A 23,611-nucleotide genomic window follows, 5' to 3' on the forward strand; every position below is an offset into this window, starting at 1 on the left:
CCTCTCTCTGTGCCGCAATTGCCTCTCTCGCTGCCGTAACCGCATGTCTATCTGCAGTAACTGTCTCTACCTCTGCTGTTACTGCCTCTCTCTCTGCCGTAACTGCCTCTCTCTCTGCCGTACAGGCCACTCTCTCTGTGCCGTACCTGCCTCTCTCTCTCTGCCGTACCTGCTTCTCTCTCTGTGCCTTACCTGCCTCTTTCTCTGTGCCGTACCTGCCTCTTTCTCTGTGCCGTACCTGCCTCTTTCTCTGTGCCGTACCTGCCTCTTTCTCTGTGCCGTACCTGCCTCTCTCTCTGTGCCGTACCTGCCTCTCTCTCTGTGCCGTACCTGCCTCTCTCTCTGTGCCGTACCTGCCTCTCTCTCTGTGCCGTACCTGCCTCTCTCCCTGTGCCGTACCTGCCTCTCTCCCTGTGCCGTACCTGCCTCTCTCTCTGTGCCGTACCTGCCGCTCTCTCTGATGTAACTGCCAGTCTCTGCTGTAAGTGCCTCTCTTACTTACAGCTGCTACTCTTCCTGCTGTAAAAGACTCTGTCGTGACTGCCTCTCTCTGTGCTTTAACTTCCTCTCCCTCTGCTGTGACATCCTCTCCTTCTACAGTAACTGCATCTCTCTATGCTGTTACTGCCTCTCTTTCTGCCGAAATTGCCTCTCTCTCTACTGCAATTGCCTCTCTCTCTGCTGCAATTGCCCCTTTCTCTGCTGCAATTGCCTCTCTCTCTCGCGTCATTGCCTCTCTCTCAGCTGTGATTGCCTCTCTCTCTGCCGTACCTGCCTCTCTCTCTCTGTGCCCTACCTGCCTCTCTCTCTCTGTGCCCTACCTGCCTCTCTCTCTCTGTGCCCTACCTGCCTCTCTCTCTCTGTGCCCTACCTGCCTCTCTCTCTCTGTGCCGTACCTGCCTCTCTCTTTGTGCCGTACCTGCTCCTCTCTCTCTGTGCCGTACCTGCCTCTCTCTCTCTCCCGTACCTGCCTCTCTCTCTCTCCCGAACCTGCCTCTCTCTCTCTGTGCCGTACCTGCCTCTCTCTCTGTGCCGTACCTGCCTCTCTCTCTGTGCCGTACCTGCCTCTCTCTCTGTGCCGTACCTGCCTCTCTCTCTGTGCCGTACCTGCCTCTCTCTCTGTGCCGTACCTGCCTCTCTCTCTGTGCCGTACCTGCCTCTCTCTCTGTGCCGTACCTGCCTCTCTCTCTGTGCCGTACCTGCTCCTCTCTGTGCCGTACCTGCTCCTCTCTGTGCCGTACCTGCTCCTCTCTGTGCCGTACCTGCCTCTCTCTCTGTGCCGTACCTGCCTCTCTCTCTCTCTCCCGTACCTGCCTCTCTCTCTGTGCCCTACCTGCTCCTCTCTGTGCCGTACCTGCTCCTCTCTGTGCCGTACCTGCCTCTCTCTCTGTGCCGTACCTGCCTCTCTCTCTCTCTCCCGTACCTGCCTCTCTCTCTGTGCCCTACCTGCCTCTCGCTCTCTGCCGTAACTGCCACTCTCTGCTGTAAGTGCCTCTCTCTTACCTACAGCTGCTACTCTTCCTGCTGTAAAAGCCACTGTCGTGACTGCCTCTCTCTGTGCTGTAACTGCCTCTCCCTCTGCTGTGACATCCTCTCCCTCTACAGTAACTGCCTCTCTCTCTGCCGCGACTGCCTCTCTCTCTGCCGCGATTGACACTCTCTCTGCCGGGAGTGCCTCTCCCTCTGCCGGGAGTGCCTCTTTCTCTGCTGTCACAGGCCCTCTCTCTCTCTGCCGTCACAGGCCCTCTCTCTCTCTCTCTGCCGTCACAGGCTCTCTGAGCTGTAACTGTCTCTGTCGTTCTCTAGTATAACCAGTTATTTCTTTGCCGGTGCTCTCTCTCTCTGCTGTAAATACCTGTTTTTCTAGTGTAATTGCCTCTATACTGTAGCTGCGTCTCTCTCTCTCTCTAATGTAATTTACATTCTCTTTCGTAGCTCTCTCTGTCTTCTCACTCTTTAGTGCCCTTACCTCTCTCTCTAGTGTAACTGTCCCCTTCTTGTGTATAACTGCCTTTTTCTCTACTAAAACTATCTCCCTGCCTGCTGAGTGCCTGTGGAATTATTCCCCCAGTGATAGTGAGGGTGCACAGAGTGTGGCAGTAGTACAGAGAGCCAATAAGATCCTGGGCCTAGGGATTGAGCTTAGAACTCAAAGACTGAGCTTGTACAGAATGTTCACCCAGGCCCATCTTGGGAACTGAGTCCAATTCTGGGCCCGGTATTATGTGAATATCCAGCATTGCAGTAAGTGTCAGCTCAGGGCAACTAAACTGACAGTTCAAGTTAGGCACCTGGGTTATGGGGAGAGACTACAGAAGCTGGCCATGTTTAAACAGGGTAAGAGAAGGTTCAGGAGGCGATCTATAGATGGATTCAGGATCCTATATGGTACAGAGAAAAAGTTAACGTCAGCATGTTTCTTAGAGTCATAGGTTCTACAAGAGGGCGCAGGTAATATCTCGGGAGAGGTAAACTGAACAGAGAGTTCAGATTTAACTACCTAACAGAGGCTGGTGAGTGTGTGGGAACTGTTCATGGTTGTAGTTCAGAACTTAATTTATCAGTAAATTAAAGAGAGAGGTTTATGAAGGAGGTTATAGGATATGTTTCCTAGACTACAGCACTGTCCAGATAACCTATACTGTTGTTTTCCTGGTATTTTCCCTATGGGCAGACGTGCGGGCACGCGCCTGAAATAGTGAAATAGCGCGTGATGTCGTCAGGTGAGCACTCGTGTTACATGTCGGTGGGCGGGCGCGCGTGCGTGTCGGCAGCACGTCCACCGACAATTAAGAGGCCTATTAAGGCCATTAAAGTAGCAATTGACAGTGATTTTTCACTGCCCATACAGCGTTACAGTTGGCAGGCTGGCAAATGGGCCAGACGGCCTTTGCATTTTTGAGGAAACCTCATCCAAGGGCGGAGTGAAGTTTCCGTGATTAAATTTTTAAAAATATTTAAATGTTTTGAAAAGATTTTTATCATCCATATGTTGAGGTGTCTCATTCTGACGCGTGGACATTTTTTCCTGGTTTTACGTTCCGTTTTTATCGAATTTAAATTCATCAGTTCCCTGAGGCAGCTCTCTGCCTTCAGGGAACTTTCCTTCTGTGCTCCCCCATGCCCGGACTGACTTCAGCGCTCGCTCTTCCCCTGCCCCTACCCCGGCAGCGCTGAGCCTTTCACGTTGGTTAGCCGTTAATTAGCCAGCCAACATGAAATCACGGTCGGTTCCCTCGGAGCACTAGGCCCAACGATCGTGGCCGCCCGCCTACCCGAAAATTCTGCCCTATGTTCTCTGCTCTCAGTCTACCTGTGGGATTTGTATCTGAATGCCTAATACTCTTAACAAGGACCCTACATGGCTATGCATGCTGGGATATTGCATACCAATAGAGTCATTATGGCTCAGAAGGAGGCCATTTGGCCCATCAAGTCCATGCCAGAAATAGTTTGTTCTTTCACACCGTAGCAAGAGAAATGCTGGAGATCATCAGCATAATATGACAATCCTGACAGGAGTACAGGTATTAGAAAGGTTATTAACAGGAGAGTCTATTGTGTTTAGGAGGAGCTGCAGTTTCTCAGTGTCAGAGGCTGGCGTGGGCAGGAACATTGTGTACTGGCACTACTCGTCTGCTGCACTCTCTCACAGCCCTGTAAAACCACAAATATTTCACAGGCATTTACACTGGTATTAAAGGTGTGTCATTTTGCACAGAACATTCCTTCAAGTCTAGCTCATATTACATGAGAAGGGAACCTCTCCAAAGTTCTGCCTAGACACTTGTGTCAAAATTGCTCCCAAACTCATCCTTCATTCTCTACCTTCTAATTGTAGTGAGCTGTGTTGAATAGGAACATGGGGCCTCTCCTCTCTCAAATCTTTGAGGCTTTTGTAAATGGTGACACTTCACAATGCTATATATTGTGATGTTCCCATGTGCCCTTACACCTCATGCAGGCACATTACAGGACACTCCTTGTGAAACCCTTGAAAACACTGCAGACTTCCATGCTGTACGCATGGACTGCTAATCTCACCAGCAACTCCTTTCATTTCCCCACCTTTTCCTATCAAATACTCACTGAAACCAGGCCAGTTGTTCCACTCCATAAGTGTCATCAGGCGATAACATGAGGGGCATCACTACAAAGCCACATATACCTTCCTCTGACCTCCGCACTCCTGCACTTTCCAGGGATGATGACCTGAAATGGGAGCCCAGGCTGAGTTTCTCTTCCTTAGCCTGGGAACTGTCACATCGAGGGGAAGACAGGATGGGTAATGGGAAAACAGGGTCCAAATCATCTTCACTTGTAACATGAGTGTGGTGCAAAAATTGTATAAAGTAAGCAGTATCTGCTAACACAGTGTGGCCATGAAAAGAGTGCAGCATAAAAGCATAAAAGTAGGCAAGAAGTCCTTTTTGGAGATGACTCAGAAACTTGAGGCATATAATTTCTGGATTATTATTTGAGCCATATGCAAATTGGCATAGGGATAAGTAGACCAGGCTGGTAAGCTTGCAGCTAAAGTAGTAGTGTGGAAAAGAGGGATTCCATTTAATGGAACACTGGCACCAGTACTGGAACAGGAAGGAGCTGTACTGTTGGGGCGGGCTTGACTGAATTGGGCTAGGACCAGGGTCGTAGTAGAAAGGACATATAAGGTGGTCACAAGGACTTTAGTTGAGAACATTACTTTCATACAGATTGGGATAAGCAGACTAGCACGTTAGAAAGGTAGTGAATTTTTTGAATGTGTTCTGTATAGTTTTCTACAACAATATGTCCTCGAAGCAACAAGGGGGATGGCCATAATAGTTTTCATAGTGAGAATGAGGAAAATTTAGTTAACAGCCCTAGTGATGTGTGAACATTTATCTAAAAGTGATTATAATATGATCAAAAGTATTTGAAAGGGAGAAACAGTTATTAAGATTCTAGATTTAGGTAAGGCTGACTTCAATGGGATGAGACAGAAATTGTCCACAGTAAACTGGGCAAGTCTGTTAATGGGTAAAAGAATGGAAGATCAGTGGGAGATGTTCAAAAAGGATGATACAGAACCAGTTTCTACCCTGAAGGGGCAAGGGATCTACTTGCCAAAAATGACAACTATGGGTAACTATGGAAGGAGACATAAACTAAAAGAAAAAAGCATATAAAATGCAAAAAAATAGTTATTATAGCAAATGAGAAAGATACAAAGAATAGCAAAGAGTGACAAAACAGATAGTAAGAGTTACAAAATGGGAGTATGAAAAGAAATTTGCAAGAGATATCAAATTAAACATTTTTTTACATTTAAGTTAGGAAAAAGAGAGAGGTGAAGAGCGATGTGGGTCCCTTGACAACTTTTCAATGAAATTAAGGAAATGGTGGACATGCTGAATAATTACTTTGTGTATTTACAGTAGAGGAGTATTCAGCTTGTCGGAAACCCCAAGGAAGATAATATTTAATTCAGGAACTCAGCAAAATTAACATAAGTACAATAACAGTAAGGAAGAAAATAATGGCACTGAAGAGTGACAAATCCCCAGCACCAGATAGTTTTCACGCCAGGGTTTTAAGGATGTAGGATGTGAGAACATTGCAGATGCCCTAATTATAATCTTCCAAAGTCCTCTTCATTTCAGAGTTTTTCCTTTGGATTGAAAAATTGTGCATGACACTCCACCATTTAAGAAAGGTGGGATAGAGAAACCAGGAAAATAGACAGTTAGCCTAACATTTATCAGGAAATTACTGGACTCTATAATTAATGATCAGGTGACTGAGCACCTTGAACATTTTCAGCTGATCAGTGAGCCACATGGATTTGTAAAGGATGGATCCCACCTAATGAATGGGATTCAATCTTTTGAAGAGGTGACTAAAGTTGTGGACAGGGGAATGTCTGTGGATGTTATTTATATGGGCATCCAGGGGGCATTTCATAAAGTCTCTCATAACAGACTGCTGGCTAAAGTTGAATTTCATAGAATTGAAGGCAATGCACTGACCTGGTTGGGAAATGCGCTGAGTGGCAGGAGGCAAAGTACAGGGATAATGGGTAAAATGTGACTGGTGGTGTTTTGCAAGGACCTGTGTTGAGAGCTCAACTATTCCCTGTATTCATTAATGAATCAGATGATGGAATGGAAAGCCACGTATCCAAATCTGCTGATGACACAAAGACAGGCGGCATTGTAAGGAGTGTAGGTAGAAGTGTAACATTACAAAGAGATGTTGGTGCAGATCTCTGGCCCCTGGATAGTCGGAGACTGGAGGTACCCCGAAAGAATTGCACAGAACCCATCAGAAGTCCCAATGTAAGCACATCCTCGGTACTTAAGCAGAAAGCTTAAATTTCCAATTGCTGGTTTTACCCGATTGCTCTGTGATTGGCCAGAACACCCCCGTGCTATGGGGCTGTTTACCCTTTATTTATCCTGGTTTTAAGATGGATTTACTTAGAGCTTTTCATAACAGGTATACACCAGCAAAACTCAGTAAATCAGCTAGAATGTCGAACCCACAGTAAATTCACATCCTTTTTCCCAACAATGTTGGCTTCCTCATCTGCCCCGGACAGTCTTCACCCCCATTCCCTGAGCACCCTCCTGAGCACCCAACCCCCTCCTACACACCTCTAACCACCTGATGCCCCTTACCCAACCCCCCTGCCCCCCAAACAGGCCACCCCAACTCACCTGACCGTCTGACCTCCCCCATCCCCACCCCACTGCCCCCTGACCACATGAACCCCACTCTCCTGACCACCCAAATCCACCTCACCCCACTCAACCCTGCCCTCCCTTAACATCCTGCTTTATCACCCTCTTACCTTCTCTCTGTAGCCTGTCAAAGTGACTGAGACCTTTATACCTTAGCGGTTTATGACAGCTAGTTAAGTAAAAAGGGGGCATGGCTTCACTTCTCTTGATGCTGCTGCCCTGGACTGAAGGGGCTCCAGGCGCAGCTGTACTGCGCGTTTCATAGGAGGCCCGATGGTGCTTGCCACTCCACGGAAGATGTGTTCCATTACGTGAATGGACAGAACTGTGGCATATGGATTTCAGTGTGGGAAAATGTGTGGTCACTCATTTTGGATCTAAAAGGGATAGAGGAGGGCACTCTCTAAAAGGTGAAAAGCTTGAAACAATAGAGGTACAAAAAGATTTGGAGTCCAGGTACACAGATCAGGGGAGGTGGTGGCATAGTGGTATTGTCACTGGACTGGTACTCCAGAGACCCAGGATAATGCTTCAGGGATCCGGGTTCAAATCTCATCACGGCAGATTCATGAATTCAATTTTAACAATCTGGAATTAAAAGTGTAGTGATGACCATGATTGTCGTTAAAACCCATCTGTTTCACTATGCCCTTTAGGGAAGGAAATCTGCCGTCCTTACCTAGCCTGGCCTACACGTGACTCCAGACCCACAGCAATGTGTTCACGCTGGAGTATTCTCCTCCCCTATTAAGGGACTGTGCCCTTGCAGGGGTAGTCTCTACTCCTCTCTGAAGAGGGAGGACTCTTGCTGGCCTACAGCTCCACAAAAGTCTAGCATTTTCCACCATCGCAGGTTACCTCAAAAGTGAGTGTTTGCAGAATATTGAGCTAGCACAGGTGTAATTTCCAAACCTAATTGTCATCTGATGATTACATCCAGTAAATTTCCAGCGTGAATTACTGAACATTGATCAGGGTCAGGAACCCGGGCTGATTTCCCATCTCTCTAACCCAGGGGTTACTGAACATTGATCAGGGTCAGGAACCCAGGCTGATTTCCCATCTCTCTAACCCAGTGGTTACTGAACATTGATCAGGGTCAGGAACCCGGGCTGATTTCCCATCTCTCTAACCCAGGGGTTACTGAACATTGATCAGGGTCAGGAACCCGAGCTGATTTCCCATCTCTCTAACCCAGGGGTTACTGAACATTGATCAGGGTCAGGAACCCAGGCTGATTTCCCATCTCTCTAACCCAGGGGTTACTGAACATTGATCAGGGTCAGGAACCCAGGCTGATTTCCCATCTCTCTAACCCAGTGGTTACTGAACATTGATCAGGGTCAGGAACCCAGGCTGATTTCCCATCTCTCTAACCCAGGGGTTACTGAACATTGATCAGGGTCAGGAACCCAGGCTGATTTCCCATCTCTCTAACCCAGGGGTTACTGAACATTGATCAGGGTCAGGAACCCAGGCTGATTTCCCATCTCTCTAACCCAGGGGTTACTGAACATTGATCAGGGTCAGGAACCCGGGCTGATTTCCCATCTCTCTAACCCAGGGGTTACTGAACATTGATCAGGGTCAGGAACCCAGGCTGATTTCCCATCTCTCTAACCCAGGGGTTACTGAACATTGATCAGGGTCAGGAACCCGGGCTGATTTCCCATCTCTCTAACCCAGGGGTTACTGAACATTGATCAGGGTCAGGAACCCAGGCTGATTTCCCATCTCTCTAACCCAGGGGTTACTGAACATTGATCAGGGTCAGGAACCAAGGCTGATTTCCCATCTCTCTAACCCAGTGGTTAATGAACATTGATCAGGGTCAGGAACCCGGGCTGATTTCCCATCTCTCTAACCCAGGGATCACTGAACATTGATCAGGGTCAGGAACCCGGGCTGATTTCCCATCTCTCTAACCCAGGGGTTACTGAACATTGATCAGGGTCAGGAACCCGGGCTGCTTTCCCATCTCTCTAACCCAGGGGTTACTGAACATTGATCAGGGTCAGGAACCCGGGCTGCTTTCCCATCTCTCTAACCCAAGGGTTACTGAACATTGATCAGAGGAGACTTGAAAAAGCAAATAAGAGAACCAAAGAGACAATGTGAAAAGAGACTGGCAGCTAACATAAAAGGAAATTCCAAAGTCAAATTCTGATAGGCAAATAAATAAAGGTGGTAAAAGGAGGAGTAGGGTCAATTAGGGATCAGAAAGGGATTTATACATGGAACAGAGTGTATAGATGAGGTACTAAATTAATACTTTGCATCTGTCTTTACCAAGGAAGAAGGTGCTACCCAGACCATGGTGAAAAAAGAGGTAATTCAGATATTAGAAGGGTTTAAAATTGATAAGGAGGAGGTATTGGATAGGCTGGCTGTACCTAAAGTTGATAAGACACCAGGGCTGGGTGAGATACATCCGGGGATACTGAGGGAAGTGAGAGTGGAAATTGGAGAGGCACTGGCCATAATTTTCCAGTCTTCCTTAGACTCTGGGATGGTCCCAGAGGACTGCAGAATTGCAAACATTCGCCCCTTGTTCAAAAAAGGGGGTAAAGATAGGCCCAGCAACCACAGGCCAGTCAGTTTAACTTCCGTGGTGGGGAAACTTCTAAAATCAATAACCAGGGGAAAAATTAATAGCCACATGGACAAATAGGAGTTAATTAAAGAAAGCCAGCATGGATTTCTTAAGGGAAAATCATGTTTAACTAACTTGCTGGAGTATTTTGAAGAGGTAACAGAGAGGGTTGATGAGGGTAATGCTGTTGATGTGGTGTTCATGGACTTCCAAAGGTGTTTGATACAACAGGCTTAGAGCTCGTGGAATAAAAGGGAAAGTAGCAAAATGGATACAAAATTGGCTGAGTGACAGGAAACAGAGTAGCGGTGAATGGATGTTTTTCAGGCTGGAGGAAAGTTTGTAGGGGTCAGTGTTGGGACCCTTGCTTTTCCTGACATATGTTGATGACCTAGACCTTGGCATACAGGGCACAATTTCAAAATTTGCAGTTACTATGAAACTTGTAATCATTGTGAACTGAGGAGGAAAGTGTAGAACTTCAAAAGGGCATAGACAAGTTGGTGGAATGGGCAGACAAGTGGCAGATGCAATTTAATGCAGAGAAATGTGAAGTGATTCATTTTGGCAGGAGAACACGGACAGACGATATAAAATAAAGGGTACAACTCTAACGGGATGGCAGGAGCAGAGGGACCTGGATGTATATGCGCATCAATCATTGAAGGCAGCAGGGCAGGTTGAGAGAGTGGTTAAAAAAGCATATAGTATCCTAGGCTTTATTAATAGGGACATAGAGTACAAGAGCATGGAGGTTGTGTTGAACTTGTATAAGTCTTTAGTTCAGCCTTAGCTGGGGTATTGTGTCCAGTTCTGGGTACCTCACTTTAGGAAGGATGTAAAAGCATTGGTGAGGATGCAGAAAAGATTCACAAGAATGGTTCCAAGGATGAGGAACTTCAATTATGAAGTTCGGACTGTTTTCCTGAGAGAAAAGAAGGCTGAGAGGAGATTTGATAGAGGTATTCAAAATCATAAGGAGACTGGACAGTGCAGATAGAGAGAAAGAAAGAAAGAACAAAGCATGCCATATGCCTTCCTGACTACCTTATCCACCTGCGTTGCCACTTTCAGTGACCTGTGGACCTGTACACCCAGATCCCTCTGCACGTCAATGCACTTAAGGGTTCTGCCATTTACTGTATAATTCCTGCCTGTATTAGACCTTCCAAAATGCATTACCTCGAAATAGAAACTGTCCCCACTCGTGAAAGGATCAAAAACAAGAGGACACAGATTTAAAGTAATTGGTAAATGAAACAAAAGCGACCTGAAGATAAACCTTTTCATGCAGTGATTGGTTAAGGTCTAGAATGCGCTGCCTGAAAATATGGTGAAGGCAGGTCCAATTGAAACATTAAAAGAAAATTAGACTGTTATCTGAGAGGGAAGAATGTGCAGGGTTACAGAGAGAAGGTGGGAGAACGGCACTTGGTGAATTGCTCATTTGGAGAGTCAGTGCAGACACAATGGGCCGAATGACCTCCTGTAACAATTCTGTGATTCCGCTGCCTAATCCAAGGGTTGAGAGGCCAATTACAGTGCCTTTATCACTGACCCAGCTGTGATCATCTCAGTATATAGTCAGGAACTGCGTGTGATTCAGTCCCGTAATAAGGCATTGTTTGGGATACACTGAACAAACTGTCCTCCTTATTACTCAACAGAACAGCATGAAAGTACATGCCGACTGGGGCAGCGTGCCTGATGCACTTACACTATCGTAATATGCCCAGAGCCCTCGATTCTATTGGACTTGTGAATAGAATAGTTTTGAAGTGTAAGATTTGGGAGCGTGTATGAGGTTCTTGCGTCAAATGGTGCTGAGGTGAGAGAATCGTGACTCTCAAGTTTTTTGTGCCCTTCTTTCCAGATCCGCCTACTGCAGTGAGAAGATTCCCTGGTACAAACCAGCCCAAGATGTTTTCACAGAGAGACACTGGGAACTGCCTGGGTCAGACTGGCAGCTGCTCATACAATCCCAGCTGTCACTGGGCAGAGAGTTCACAACTCAACATGAAGACTCTGAGATTTACGAGTGGTGCGACCTTGCAGGTGGAGGCCATTCCACCTGGGATCCTGGACAGGGTCGACATGTTTTACTGCTGCACATCGTGTGGCAAAGTGTTCTGGGAGGGTTCCCATTTCAGCCGAGTGGTGTCCCAATTCCAGGAGGTTCTGCATGTCACCGATGATATGACATTTTACCATTTGTAACAACTCTTAATGCTGCACTTGATATTTAACCTCCATCTGAAAGCCAATGCTAGCCTTAGATTAGGTACAGAAAATGAGAGTTTGTATCTTGTCGGTGAGGCACTGCCCAGCTTTGGTGTTTTATTTCTCCACCTCTCTCCATGCATTGCATCTTTTACAATATGCTCGCTGACAATGCCAGATTGAACTACAGCTCCAGGGGTTCCTATAATACACACGATCTTCCCTGCAGCAACTGTTGGGTAGTACAAGTTACCACCCGCCCCATCCAACCCCTCACCATCCCACTGACCCACCCCTCACCATCCCACTGACCCACCCCTCACCATCACACTGACCCACTATTCATCCCACTGACCCATCCCTCACCATCCCACTGACCCACCCTTCACCATCCCACTGACCCACCCCTCACCATCCCACTGACCCACTATTCATCCCACTGACCCACCCCTCACCATCCCACTGACCCACCCCTCACCATCCCACTGACCCACTATTCATCCCACTGACCCACCCCTCACTATCCCACTGACCCACCCTACCCACCGCAGGTGAGAAGGAGCCTGTTCTGAAGCTGCTGCGTATTACTATTGGCTCCTCAGTTGTTTTAACTATTGTTTTAATGGGCTCAAAGACTGCTTTGAATCAAAGGCTAGGACATTCTGCAGGAATTCTCCCAGTCTCCTGTGGGAGGTTCTGCAAAGTTCAGGTAGTTCTTTTTTATGGGGTTACTGTATCACATTTTAAATCAATAAAATGGATGCTTGCAAAGATGTAGTACTGCCTGGTGCTAGTCAAATAAGAGAATGGTTCTGTCACAATGTAATAACTTGTGTTGCTAAAGATTTCCTCAAATATTTCTTGAAAAATTCTAGGCAGATGAAGAATGTTATATTTGCATAGAATCATAGAATTGTTATGGTACAGAATGAGGCCATTCGGCCTGTCATGTCTGTGCTCTGAGTTGCAAGAGCAGCTCACCACATCCCACTCCACCAACCTTTCCTCGTAACCCTGCAATTTTTCTCTCCAGACAATGACTCAATTCTCTTTTGAAAGCCACAATTGACCCTGCCTCCCCCACACCCTCAGGATCATACGTGCATTCCAGATCCAAACCACACTCTACATCAAAAAAGGCTTTTCCTAATGTTGCCATTGATCCATTGACTTTTGCCAATCACCTTTGTTAGAATCATATCTTACAAGACTGAAATTATCTTTTACAAAATGGAAGGACAGTACATCTGTATTCATAAGTTCACCTCGGAACTGTCAACAAGCAGGCCTCTTCCAAGAAATCACCTGACCTTTCGGGTACTTGAGGAAGATCTGGTTTTTTTTTGAACAGTCACTTTAATTGATGGGAAAAAAACTGAAAAGGCAAAGGTTGGTGACTTGCTGGAAGTCACATGGGAGAGAAAGAAAACTTCAGTTGTGATCCTGCTGGTTTTGAAGACAGTCTTGGGGAAGAAGCTGAGGAAGGAAGACTACTGGCTCTCTCTCTCTCTCTCCACTTTGCCTGCAATTATGTGTGGCTATCAACCTGAAGCCAGAGAACCCTCCTTTGAGTGTGACTGGTCCTATTTGGACCTACAAGGTTGAGACCAATCGGTGAGAACTTCCAGATGTCCACCATTACCAGCAGTCCGTCTTCACACGAAGGAACTCCAGGTCGGCAGCATTGAGACCCTGCAAACTTTATCCTTTATTTTATAACGCCCATCCTCTAAAGCCCATCTCTGCAGAGAGACTCTATCTGTTTGCCCTTTGTTTGTCTTGTGTGTGTGCTGGAGGAATTCTTTAGGAAGAGAAATAGTTATACATCCCGATTACAATTGTGTGTTAACCAGTACTTGTAACTAATTTTTAAAAAATTTTGTTTTATAATAAACAATGTTTCTGAGTTTATTAAAAGAAGCTTGGTTGAAGACTCTTTTATTCTGGACAATTGGCTATTTAGGAGAGAAAATTAAACTTTCAAATTAAAGGTACAGAGAGCAGTTAGCAAGAGAGGAAAGGGAGAAGGAATGAGAAAGGCTTGAATTTGAAAAAGAGCCACCAGATGTTGGGGAAGAACTTACCTCCAAACCAGAGCCCAGAGGGAAGGTGTTTAACTTTGTACAAGGCCTTCCAAAGTTTGAAGAAAGAGATATAGAGACATTCTTTATTTTGTTTGAGAAGGTAGCTAAGCAAATGAAATGGCCAAAAGAAATCTGCACTACCTGCACAGGGTAGGTTGATAGGTAGAGCTCATGAGGTATATGCATCACTATCAGAAGCAGTATCTGTGGATTATGATGCCATGAAAAAGGTTATTCTTAGTGCATATGAGTTGGTCCCTGAGGCATACAGGCAGAAATTTTGGAACATAAGGAAACAGCCTGGGCAAACCTATATTGAATTTGAGAGGGTAAAGCAAAGTAATTTTGACTGTTGGATACAGGTATTAAAGATAGAGACAATGTATAAAGCTCTTAGGGAAACAATTCTCCTGGAAGAATTTAAAAATTCACTCCCTCCATTAGTTAGAACCCATGTTGAAGACCAGAGGGTTGTAACAGCTAGACAGGCAGCAGAGATTGCTGATGATTATGAGCTGTTCCATAAATCTAAACCTTTTTTCCGTCATCCCCACAAACCTGAGAATGATAGAAGGTGGGAAAGTGAAAGGAAGGCAAGTAGCCAGGGAAGAGAAGGGACAGCTGGGAATTCCCCGGAAACTCCTCCACAGACCTGAAAGGAAGGCGCTGAGGGTACAAGTGAGATTCGAAGGCCTAAGTGTTTCCATTGTAACAAGGTGGGACACGTTTGTACTGATTGCTGGAAGTTGCGTGGTAAATCCATGGTACTTATTGGGGTAAGTAAAGGCGATTCAGGAAAAGGAACCCTGACTGAAAGTACAACAAATTGCGTTGTAGTGCTAACTGCAGCAATGAAACCGAGTGTGAACAATGCTGAGAGTTCAGGTGAAATGAATAAGATACATGAGAGTTATAAAGAACCTTTGTCGAGGGGAAAAGTAACCCCATATCCTTCAAATGAGATAGCTAAACCCGTAATCAAAATAAGAGATATGGGAGCCACTCAAACATTTTTGCTGAGGAAAGGCATAACTTTTCCACCAGCGCATTAAAAGCCAAAGTGTTAGCCAACGGTTTTGGTGGAGAGTATATAGACGTACCTTTGTACTGGGTGCACCTGGAGTGTGACCTAATGTCTGAGACAGAGACAGTAGGGGTTGTTCAGAAGTTACCCATAGATGGAGTTGATTTAATCCTGGAAAATGATTTAGCCAGAGTGAAGGTAGTAGCTTCTACCATAATTACGGAAAGCCCAAGTGAGGTTAAAGAGACAGAGCAGTTACAGGAAAAGATTCCAGGAATTTTTCCTTTAGTGTGATGACTCGAGCAATGGCTAAGCAAGGTCCATTATCGGAGGTCAAAGTGATGCCGCAAACAAATGTTTGGTTTCTTTCCCCTCTCTGCACTTTATATTGTCGCTATCCCAGTCTATATTAGGATAATTAAAGCCCTCCATTATAAGTAATCTATAATTCTTGCACTTCTCTGTAATCTCCTTGCAAATCTGTTCCTTGGCTTCCTTTCCACTAGTTGATGGCTTATAGACTACACCAAACAATGTAATTGTACCTTTATTATTTTTTATGCTACGATCCATGTATAGACCAGTAACTTTTAAGAAGAAATACATTTCCCAAACGGAAATAAAGTGAAGGACAAAATTTCACTTTTAAGACTTTCACTGTAATAAACAACCTAAAATCAGCGTCAATCCATCATTAATTAACAGGCAACTAAAACATCAAACTAAAGAAAAAGGTAAGTTTTTCATTCAATAACACAACAGAAATATGTCTTATGAAACATTTTTGTGCATTGCCACACTCCTGCCCGATATGTAGCATTACAGAAACATGTTTACAGTCACTCCCAGCGCACCAGTCTGCACCAGCTCTCCGCATGAGCATTATGACTCAATGCCATTCTCCTGCCTTTTCCCTGTAACCCTGCACATTGTTTCTATTCAAATAATCATCTATTGCCCTCTTAAATGCCTCGATTGAACCTGCCTCCACTATACTTCCAGACAGTACATTCTAGACCCGAACCACTCGCTGTGGTTTTTTCTCATATCACATTTCCTCCTTTTGCAAATCACTTCAAATCTATGCCCTCTCGTTCTTGATCCCTTGACGAGCAGGAACAACTTCTCCCTCTCTCCTCTGTCCAGCCCCCTCATGATTTTGAACACCTCTATCAAATTTCCTCTTAGCCTTCTCCTCTCCAAGGAGAACAGTCCCAACCTCTCCAATCTATTCTCATAACTGAAGTTTCTCATCCCTGGGACCATTCTTGTGCAATCTTCTGCACTCTCTCCAATGCGTTCACATCCTTCCTATAGTGTGGCACCCAGCACTGTACATAATACTCCAGCTGAGGTCTAACTAGCATCTTATATAAGCTCAGCATAACTTCCCTGCTCTTGTACTCTATGCTTCTATTAATAAAGCCCAGGATACTGTATGGTTTATTAACTGCTCTCTCCACCTGACCTGCCACCTTCAATGATCTACACCCAGGTCTTTATGCTCCTGCACACCCATAAGAATTGTACCCCTTATTTTGCATTGTCTCTCCATGTTCTTCCTACCAAAATGAATCACCTCACACTTCGCATTGAACTTCATCTGCCACCTATCTGTCCACTGTCAAAAAGATGTAATAATTCTGATAATGTTATTGGAATTTATTGTAAAATAAAGTAATAGTGGGGTGTGTCTGTGTGTCTATAGGTGTCTGTGTATGTGTGTGTAAGACTTGATTGGATTAAAGGCAGCTGGTCTAAAGGCTTTAATGTAAATTAGGCAAACATAGGGAAGTTTAAAAACATAGGTGTTAAGGGAACATTTGCATTTTGAAATAAACCAGACTAGATTGTTTTCAAAGGTGGGGTGAAAGTGTCACCTAGGCAAATGAAGTTTAGAAACAGTGGCTGGAGTTTTCTGGTCCCGCTGAAAGTCAAAGGAGTTTTGGCTGGGTGACTGAATTTCCCGTGGCAGGCCCCGCCATGGAGGGGCCGAAAAATTCCGGCCTGTGTGCTTATCTTTCCCAAAGATTAATGGTAAAACTCAGTGCTTTGAGACGGTTTTATTATCAAGAGTATAAAGTCCAAAGACATAGTGAAACAGTGGGTATTTGCATTCAAAGAGGGAGATATGTATCAAGAAGGAGCAAGGGCTGTGTGTAAGAGAAGTCATTTTTAAGATCTTACAAGCGTGTGAAAAAGCCTTCAGCATCTATGCCTCAAACTGCTGTCCTCAAAGGACCAGGGTATCATGTTTCTTTGCCTGGGTCTTTTAAAATCTATGTCTTACTGTTGCCTTAAAGAAAGTATAACTAGGAGTTAGATTGATTAGGGGATTTAGAAGTTATCATAGTAGTAATTTGCAGATCTGTGTATGTATTTAAAGTCATTTCTCTTATTAATAAATGTTTAATCTAGTTTTATAAAAAGCTGTAAGACTTGGTGGTCCTATTACTAGTGAATTCAAAGCACGCATCTCGAAATTTATACAAATTGAAAATTAGTTGTGACAGTTGTTTCAAGTTTCCCTCTGGGATTTGAACAACTCAGCATTTACCATCGACTGTGTCATAACACTACTCCCCCAACTTTTCTATGTCCTTTTGAAGTTCTACACTGTCCACCCCAGTTTACAATGCTTCCAAATTTTGTATCATCTGCAAACTTGGTAATTGTCCCCTGCACACCAAGATCTAGATCATTAATATATATCAGAAAAAGCAAGGATTCCAGTACCGACCCCTGGGGAACTCCAATACAAACCTTCGTCCAGCCTGAAAAATATCCTTCGACCATTACCCTCTGTTTCCTATTACTCAGCCAGTGTTTCTATCCCTTGTTAATTATTTAATTATAACTTTATCGTCTAGATCTGATTAGTTGATTGAACACTGATTGTAATTATATGATGTAGTATTAAAATGGTTTCAGTTTTTAGTATATGCATTAATTAATTGATCAATCAATTTAGCCTTACTTTATCGTTGGTTAATTTTCATTAAAATAATAACTGACCACAAAGCTCACCGTATGTGACTCCTTGTTCTGTGATGTCACTTTGCTTTTGGTTCAGCCTGATCTCTCTGGCTCTCAGCTCCCGGTCTTTTTGAAAATTCCAGTTACAATTTTAATCTCCCAGCTCCTTGTTTAACGTAGGACCAGAGAGAGAAAAATAAATACTTCCCAACCAATCACTTATTCACTTTTCTCTGACATCACACTGACAAATTCGCTCACTCTCTGACTCCCACTGACTCCCCGCCACTGCTTTCAACTGTGAAAGAACAGATTCTAATGTTGCTACACAAAGTGTCAAAGGAGTCCTCAGCCCTTAGTCAAGGGTCAAAACACACATTTTAATAGGTATGTCAGGAGGATTTCTTCATTGCTCTGATTTCATTCAAAGTTCAGAAGGACAGCAAGACACAGCTTCACTGAGATTACTCAAAATGAACAAGAGATCCCCAGGGCCAGATGGGATCTACCCCAGAGTACTGAGGGAGGCAAGGGAGGAGATTGCTGGGGCCTTGACAGAAATCTTTGTATCCTCACTGGCTACGGGTGAGGTCCCAGAGGACTAGAGAATGGCCAATGTTGTTCCATTGTTTAAGAAGGGTAGTAGGGATAATCCAGGAAATTACAGGCCGGTGAGCTTTAGGTCAGTGGTAGGGAAATTATTGGAGAAGATTCTTCGTGACAGGATTTACTACCATTTGGAAGCAAATGGGCGTATTAGTGAGAGGCAGCATGGTTTTGTGAAGGGGAGGTCGTGTCTCACTAACTTGATCGAGTTTTTCAAGGAAGTGACAAAGATGATTGACGATGGAAGGGCAGTGGATGTTATATACATGGATTTCACTAAGGCCTTTGACAAGGTCCCTCATGGCAGACTGGTACAGAAGGTAAAGTCGCACAGGATCAGAGGTGAGTTGGCAGGATGGATACAGAATTGGCTTGGTCATAGAAGACAGAGGGTAGCAGTGGAAGGGTGCTTTTCTGAATGGAGAGCTGTGACTAGTGGTGTTCCACAGGGATCAATGCTGGGACCTTTGCTGTTTGTAGTATATGTAAATGATTTGGAGGAAAATGTAACTGGGCTAATTAGTAAGTTTGCAGACTACGCTAAGGTTGGAGGAGTTGCAGATAGTGAAGAGGATTGCCAAAGGATACAACGGGATATAGATCGGTTGGAGACTTGGGCGGAGAAATGGCAGATGGAGTTTAATCCGGACAAATGCGAGGTAATGCATTTTGGAAGGTCTAATACAGGCACGAATTATACAGTAAATGGCAGAACCCTGAAGTGCATCGACGGGCAGAGGGATCTGGGCGTACAGGTCCACAGGTCACTGAAAGTGGCAACGCAGGTGGATAAGGTAGTCAGGAAGGCATATGGCATGCTTGCCTTCATTGGCAGGGGTATTGAGTATAAATGCTGGGAAGTCATGCTGCAGCTGTATAGAACCTTGGTTAGGCCACACTTGGAATATTGCGTGCAATTCTGGTCACCACATTACCAGAAGGATATGGAGGCATTGGAGAGGGTGCAGAGGAGGTTTACCAGGATGCTGCCTGGTCTGGAGGTTATTAGCTATGAGGAGAGGTTGGAGAAACTCGGATTGTTCTCACTAGAGCGACGGAGATTGAGGGGCGACTTGATAGAAGTTTACAAAATTATGAGTGGCATGGACAGAGTAGATAGTCAGAAGCTTTTTCCCAGGGTGGAAGAGTCAATTACTAGGGGACATAGATTTAAGGTGAGAGGAGAAAACTATAGAGGAGATGTGCGGGGCAAGTTTTTTACGCAGAGGGTAGTGAGTGTCTGGAATTCGCTGCCAGAGGAGGTGGTGGAAGCAGGTACGATAGTGGTGTTTAAGAGGAAGCTTGACAAATATATGAATAGAACGGACTCCGGAAGTGCAAAATGTTTTAGTTGATGGGCAATGTGATCGGCGCAGGCTTGGAGGGCCTAAGGGCCTGTTCCTGTGCTGTACTTTTCTTTGTTCTTTGTTCTAGATGAAATGAACAAAGTGAGGCGAGAATGCCTGCCCTTGACATCAAGGCAGCATTTCTTGAGCCACTGCAGTCCATGTGGTGTAGGTACACCCTCAGTGCTGTTAGGGAGGGAGTTCCAGGATTTTGACCCAGCGACAGTGAAGGAACGGCGATATATTTCCAAGTCAAGATGGTGAGAGGATTGGAGGGGAAATTCCAGTTGATGGTGCTCTTGTCCTTCTAGATAGTAGTGGTTGTGGATTTGGAAGGTGCTGTCGAAGGAGCCTTGATGAGTTGCTGCAGTGCATCTTGTAGATGGTACACACTGCTGCCAGTGTGCATCATTGTTCAGGAAGTGAATGTTTAAAGTGGTGGATGGGGTGCCAATCAAGCAGCCTGCTCTGTTCTGGATGGTGTTGAACTTCTTAAGCATTGTTGCAGATACATCATTCCTGACTTGTGCCTTGTAGATGATGGACAGGCTTTGGGGAGTCAGGGGGTGAGTTACTCACCGTAGGATTCTCAGCCTCTGACCTGTTCTTGTAGCCACAGTATTTATATGGCTAGTCCAGTTCAGTTTCTGGTCAATGGTAACCCCCAGGATGTTGCTTGTGGAGGATTCAGCAATGGTAATGTCATTGAATGTCAAGGGGCGATGTTTAACAATGACTTGAGACTGAGGTGATTAACCGCCAACATTTACAACCATCTTCCTTTGTGCTGGGTATGACTCCAACTAGTGGAGAGTTTTCCCCTTGATTCCCATTGACCCCAGTTTTGCTAGGGCTCCTTGATGCTACAATTGGTCAAATGTGGCCTCGATGTCAAGGACAGTCACTCTCACCTCACCTCTTGAATTTAGCTCTTTTTTCCATGTTTGGACTAAGGCTGTAATGAGGTCAGGGGCCAAGTGGCCCTGGTGGAACCAAAAATGAGCATCAGTTAGCAGGTTGTTGATATGTAAGTGCCACTCGATGATTGCACTATCGACAACACCTTTCATTGCTTTGCTGATGTTTGAGAGCAGACGATGGGGTGGTTTTTGGCCAGTTTGGATTGTGATAAAGTTACCCCTGGCATAATGCAGCTATCCCCCCAGTGATACGGTTAGCCTCTCCCCTCCCCTAGTGATGCAGTTACTGGAGTGTTAGTTACACCTAAGAGATACAGTTACCCCCAATATAGATACCCAATTGTTACAGGTGCACTGAATGCCACAGTTACCCACCGAGTGATACAGTTCACCCAGAATGTTTGTTACTCCCCTGACCACCCCTACTCCCCGCCACCTCCCCCCGCCCCACCCCCCCCCCCCAACCCCCCAAACCTCACCACCACCACCACCAGCGTGTTACGAACTAATGCCCGAGTTATACAGTTACAACCTGTAACCAATGGGACTGCAATTGACCAGATTTGATTTGTTCTGTTTTTTGTGGACAGGGCAATTTTCCACATTGTCGGTAGATGCTGGTATTGTAACTTGGCTAGGGGCTCGGCTAGTTCTAGAGCACAATTCTTCAGGATGCTGATATGTTCCTGCCCTCTGTACCCTCTCAATTCCCACTTCACCCTCATCCTGCCATCTGGCATGGTGAGCAAGCTGCAGATGGTATGTCTATCAACCCCTTGCTTTCCACAGTTGTGTATTTAGGCTTTCATTACTCAAGACCTGATGCCTGGCCATGCAAATAAACTTCACCATTGTAGACGGGAGCAAAAGCAGACTTTTAGAGAATCACCAACATTTGATCTAAGACTTGCAGTTACCAGTTCAGATACAAGCATTGCATGTACTTCAGAGGCTGCTATAGAGATGGGATCAGCAGGCAGTGAATCACCGTGTATCAGTGGGCTGCAGCCCGGTCAGGGGGAAGGGAGAACATAGGGTTGCAGATGAGTTCTAATACAAGGTACTTGGTTGAGGATGTTTATGGGTTGGCATCCAGGAGAATCCTGATGGACATGTACACAGAGACACTTGGCACATTGGCAGGTTTGCCACAGAGTCAGATGTCACTGTCAAGGAGCATAGAGAAGTCCAGCTTCAACTTGGGACAGGGCACCTTGGAGAGCTTGGAGCCCATATTTTCCAGCATGGAAGTGGTGATCAACTCAGTGACATTTGCAGACCCAACCATGATGTAGTGCCTGATTGCCAATGTTTCAGCTTCCATTGCAGCACCAGAAGAAACCACCAAACACCTCAGGGCTGCCACCAAGCTCAGATCATGGCAACACAGGCTTTAGCATCAGCCTAGCAATCTGTGCTTCAGCAGATCACCAGCGTTGTTGAAACGTTACCTGAGGAGGTACAGTGGCTCCCTGGGGTGATGCAGTAACCCTCCGAGTGATACTCCATGTAATAGTTAACCCTGAATGATAAAGTTACCCCAAGTAACAAAGATACCCCTAGAATGATACAGTTACGCACCCCACCCCCCCCCCATACCATGATGCTGTTAACTTCCCAAGCTGCAGTTACTCCCTACTGATGGAGTTGTGACAGAGAAATGAAACTAAGCTTGTGTGCTGCAGTTAATCCCAAGTGATATAGTTACTCAGTGATAGTCACCCCCCAGTGACAGTCATCCCTGAGTGATACAATTACCCCGGAGTGATACAGTTACACCTCTCCTCCTCTCCACCCCCCCTGCCCCCGAGAGTGACCCTCAAGGGATACCATTAGGATGGAAAGTGAAGTAGTCTGATCCAAAAATAGGATCCTAAATCTAAACAACGGAAACTATGAAGGTATGAGGCGTGAGTTGGTGAAGATAGATTGGGGAATTTCATTAAAAGGTGGATAGACAATGGCTGATATTTAAGGAATGAATGTACACGTTGCAATAGTTATACATTCCTTTCTGGATCGTAAATGCCACAGGAGAAGTAGCCCAACCATGGCTAACAAAGGAAATTAAGGATAGTATTAGATCCAAAGAGGAATCATATAAAGTTGCTAGAAAAAGCAACAAGCCTGAGGATTGGGAGCAGTTTAGAATTCAGCAAAGGAAGACCAAGATATTGATTAAGAGAGGAAAAATAGAGTATGAGAGTAAACTTGCAAGGAACGTAAAAGCAGATAGTAAAAGCTTCTATAAGTATGTAAAAAGAAAAAGATTAGTGAAGGCAGATGTAGGTCCCTTACAGTCCGAAATGGGAGAATTTATAATAGAAAACAAGGAAATGGCAGAGGAATTAAACAACGACTTTAGTTGTGTCTTCAGGGAGGAAGACACAAATAACTTCCCAGAAATACCCGGGAATCAAGGGTCTAGTGAGCAGGAGAAATTGAAGGAAATTAGTATTATTAAAACAATAGTGCTGGAGAAATGAATGGGACTGAAAGCTGATAAATCCCCAGGGCTCAATAATCTACATCCTAGGGTACTAAAGGAGGTGGCCATGGAAATAGTGGATGCATTGGCAGGATTGTCGTATGAGGAGAGATTGGGCCGACGAGGCCTGTATTCACTGGAGTTTAGAAGAATGAGAGGAGATCTTATTGAAACGCATAAAATTCTGACACAATGGACAGACTGGATGCAGGGATGATATTTCCTCTGGCTGGGGGGGTCCAGAACAAGGAGTCACAGTCTCAGGATATCGGGCAGGCCATTTAGGACTGAGATGAGGAGAAACTTCTTCACACAGAGGGTGGTGAACCTGTGGAACTCTCTACCACAGAAGGCTGTGGAGGCCGGGTCACTGAATATATTTAAGAAAGAAATAGATTTCTGTATTCTAAAGGCATAGATGGGTATGGGGAGAGCGCGGGAATATGGCAATGAGAGAGAGGATTAGCCAAGATCATATTGAATGGCGGAGCAGGCTTGAGGGGCCGAATGGCCTAGTGCTGCTCCTATTTTCTAGGTTTCTATGTTTCTATGAACATACATACATCGGATTAGGCACAGGAGTAGGCCATTTGGCTCCTCAAGCCTGCTCCGCCATTCAATATGACCAT

The 23,611-nt window shown here is 45.2% G+C and overlaps 1 protein-coding gene across 10 annotated transcripts in view; it reads left to right on the plus strand.

Annotated features, from left to right (window-relative positions):
* Nucleotides 1-13,463, plus strand: part of exd3 (exonuclease 3'-5' domain containing 3) — a 567,474-nt gene extending 554,011 nt beyond the window's left edge. For all 10 annotated transcript variants that reach the window (XM_078550476.1, XM_078550481.1, XM_078550475.1 and 7 more), the window contains one exon: nucleotides 11,192-13,463. In XM_078550476.1, the coding sequence (XP_078406602.1) occupies nucleotides 11,192-11,535 (344 nt within the window). In that variant the 3' untranslated portion in view covers nucleotides 11,536-13,463. The remainder of the gene's footprint in view (nucleotides 1-11,191) is intronic.
* The last annotated feature ends 10,148 nt before the right edge of the window (nucleotides 13,464-23,611 follow it).

The sequence above is a fragment of the Cetorhinus maximus genome, chromosome 10, assembly GCF_964194155.1.
Source record: "Cetorhinus maximus chromosome 10, sCetMax3.hap1.1, whole genome shotgun sequence".
In the NCBI taxonomy this organism is placed as follows: domain Eukaryota; kingdom Metazoa; phylum Chordata; class Chondrichthyes; order Lamniformes; family Cetorhinidae; genus Cetorhinus; species Cetorhinus maximus.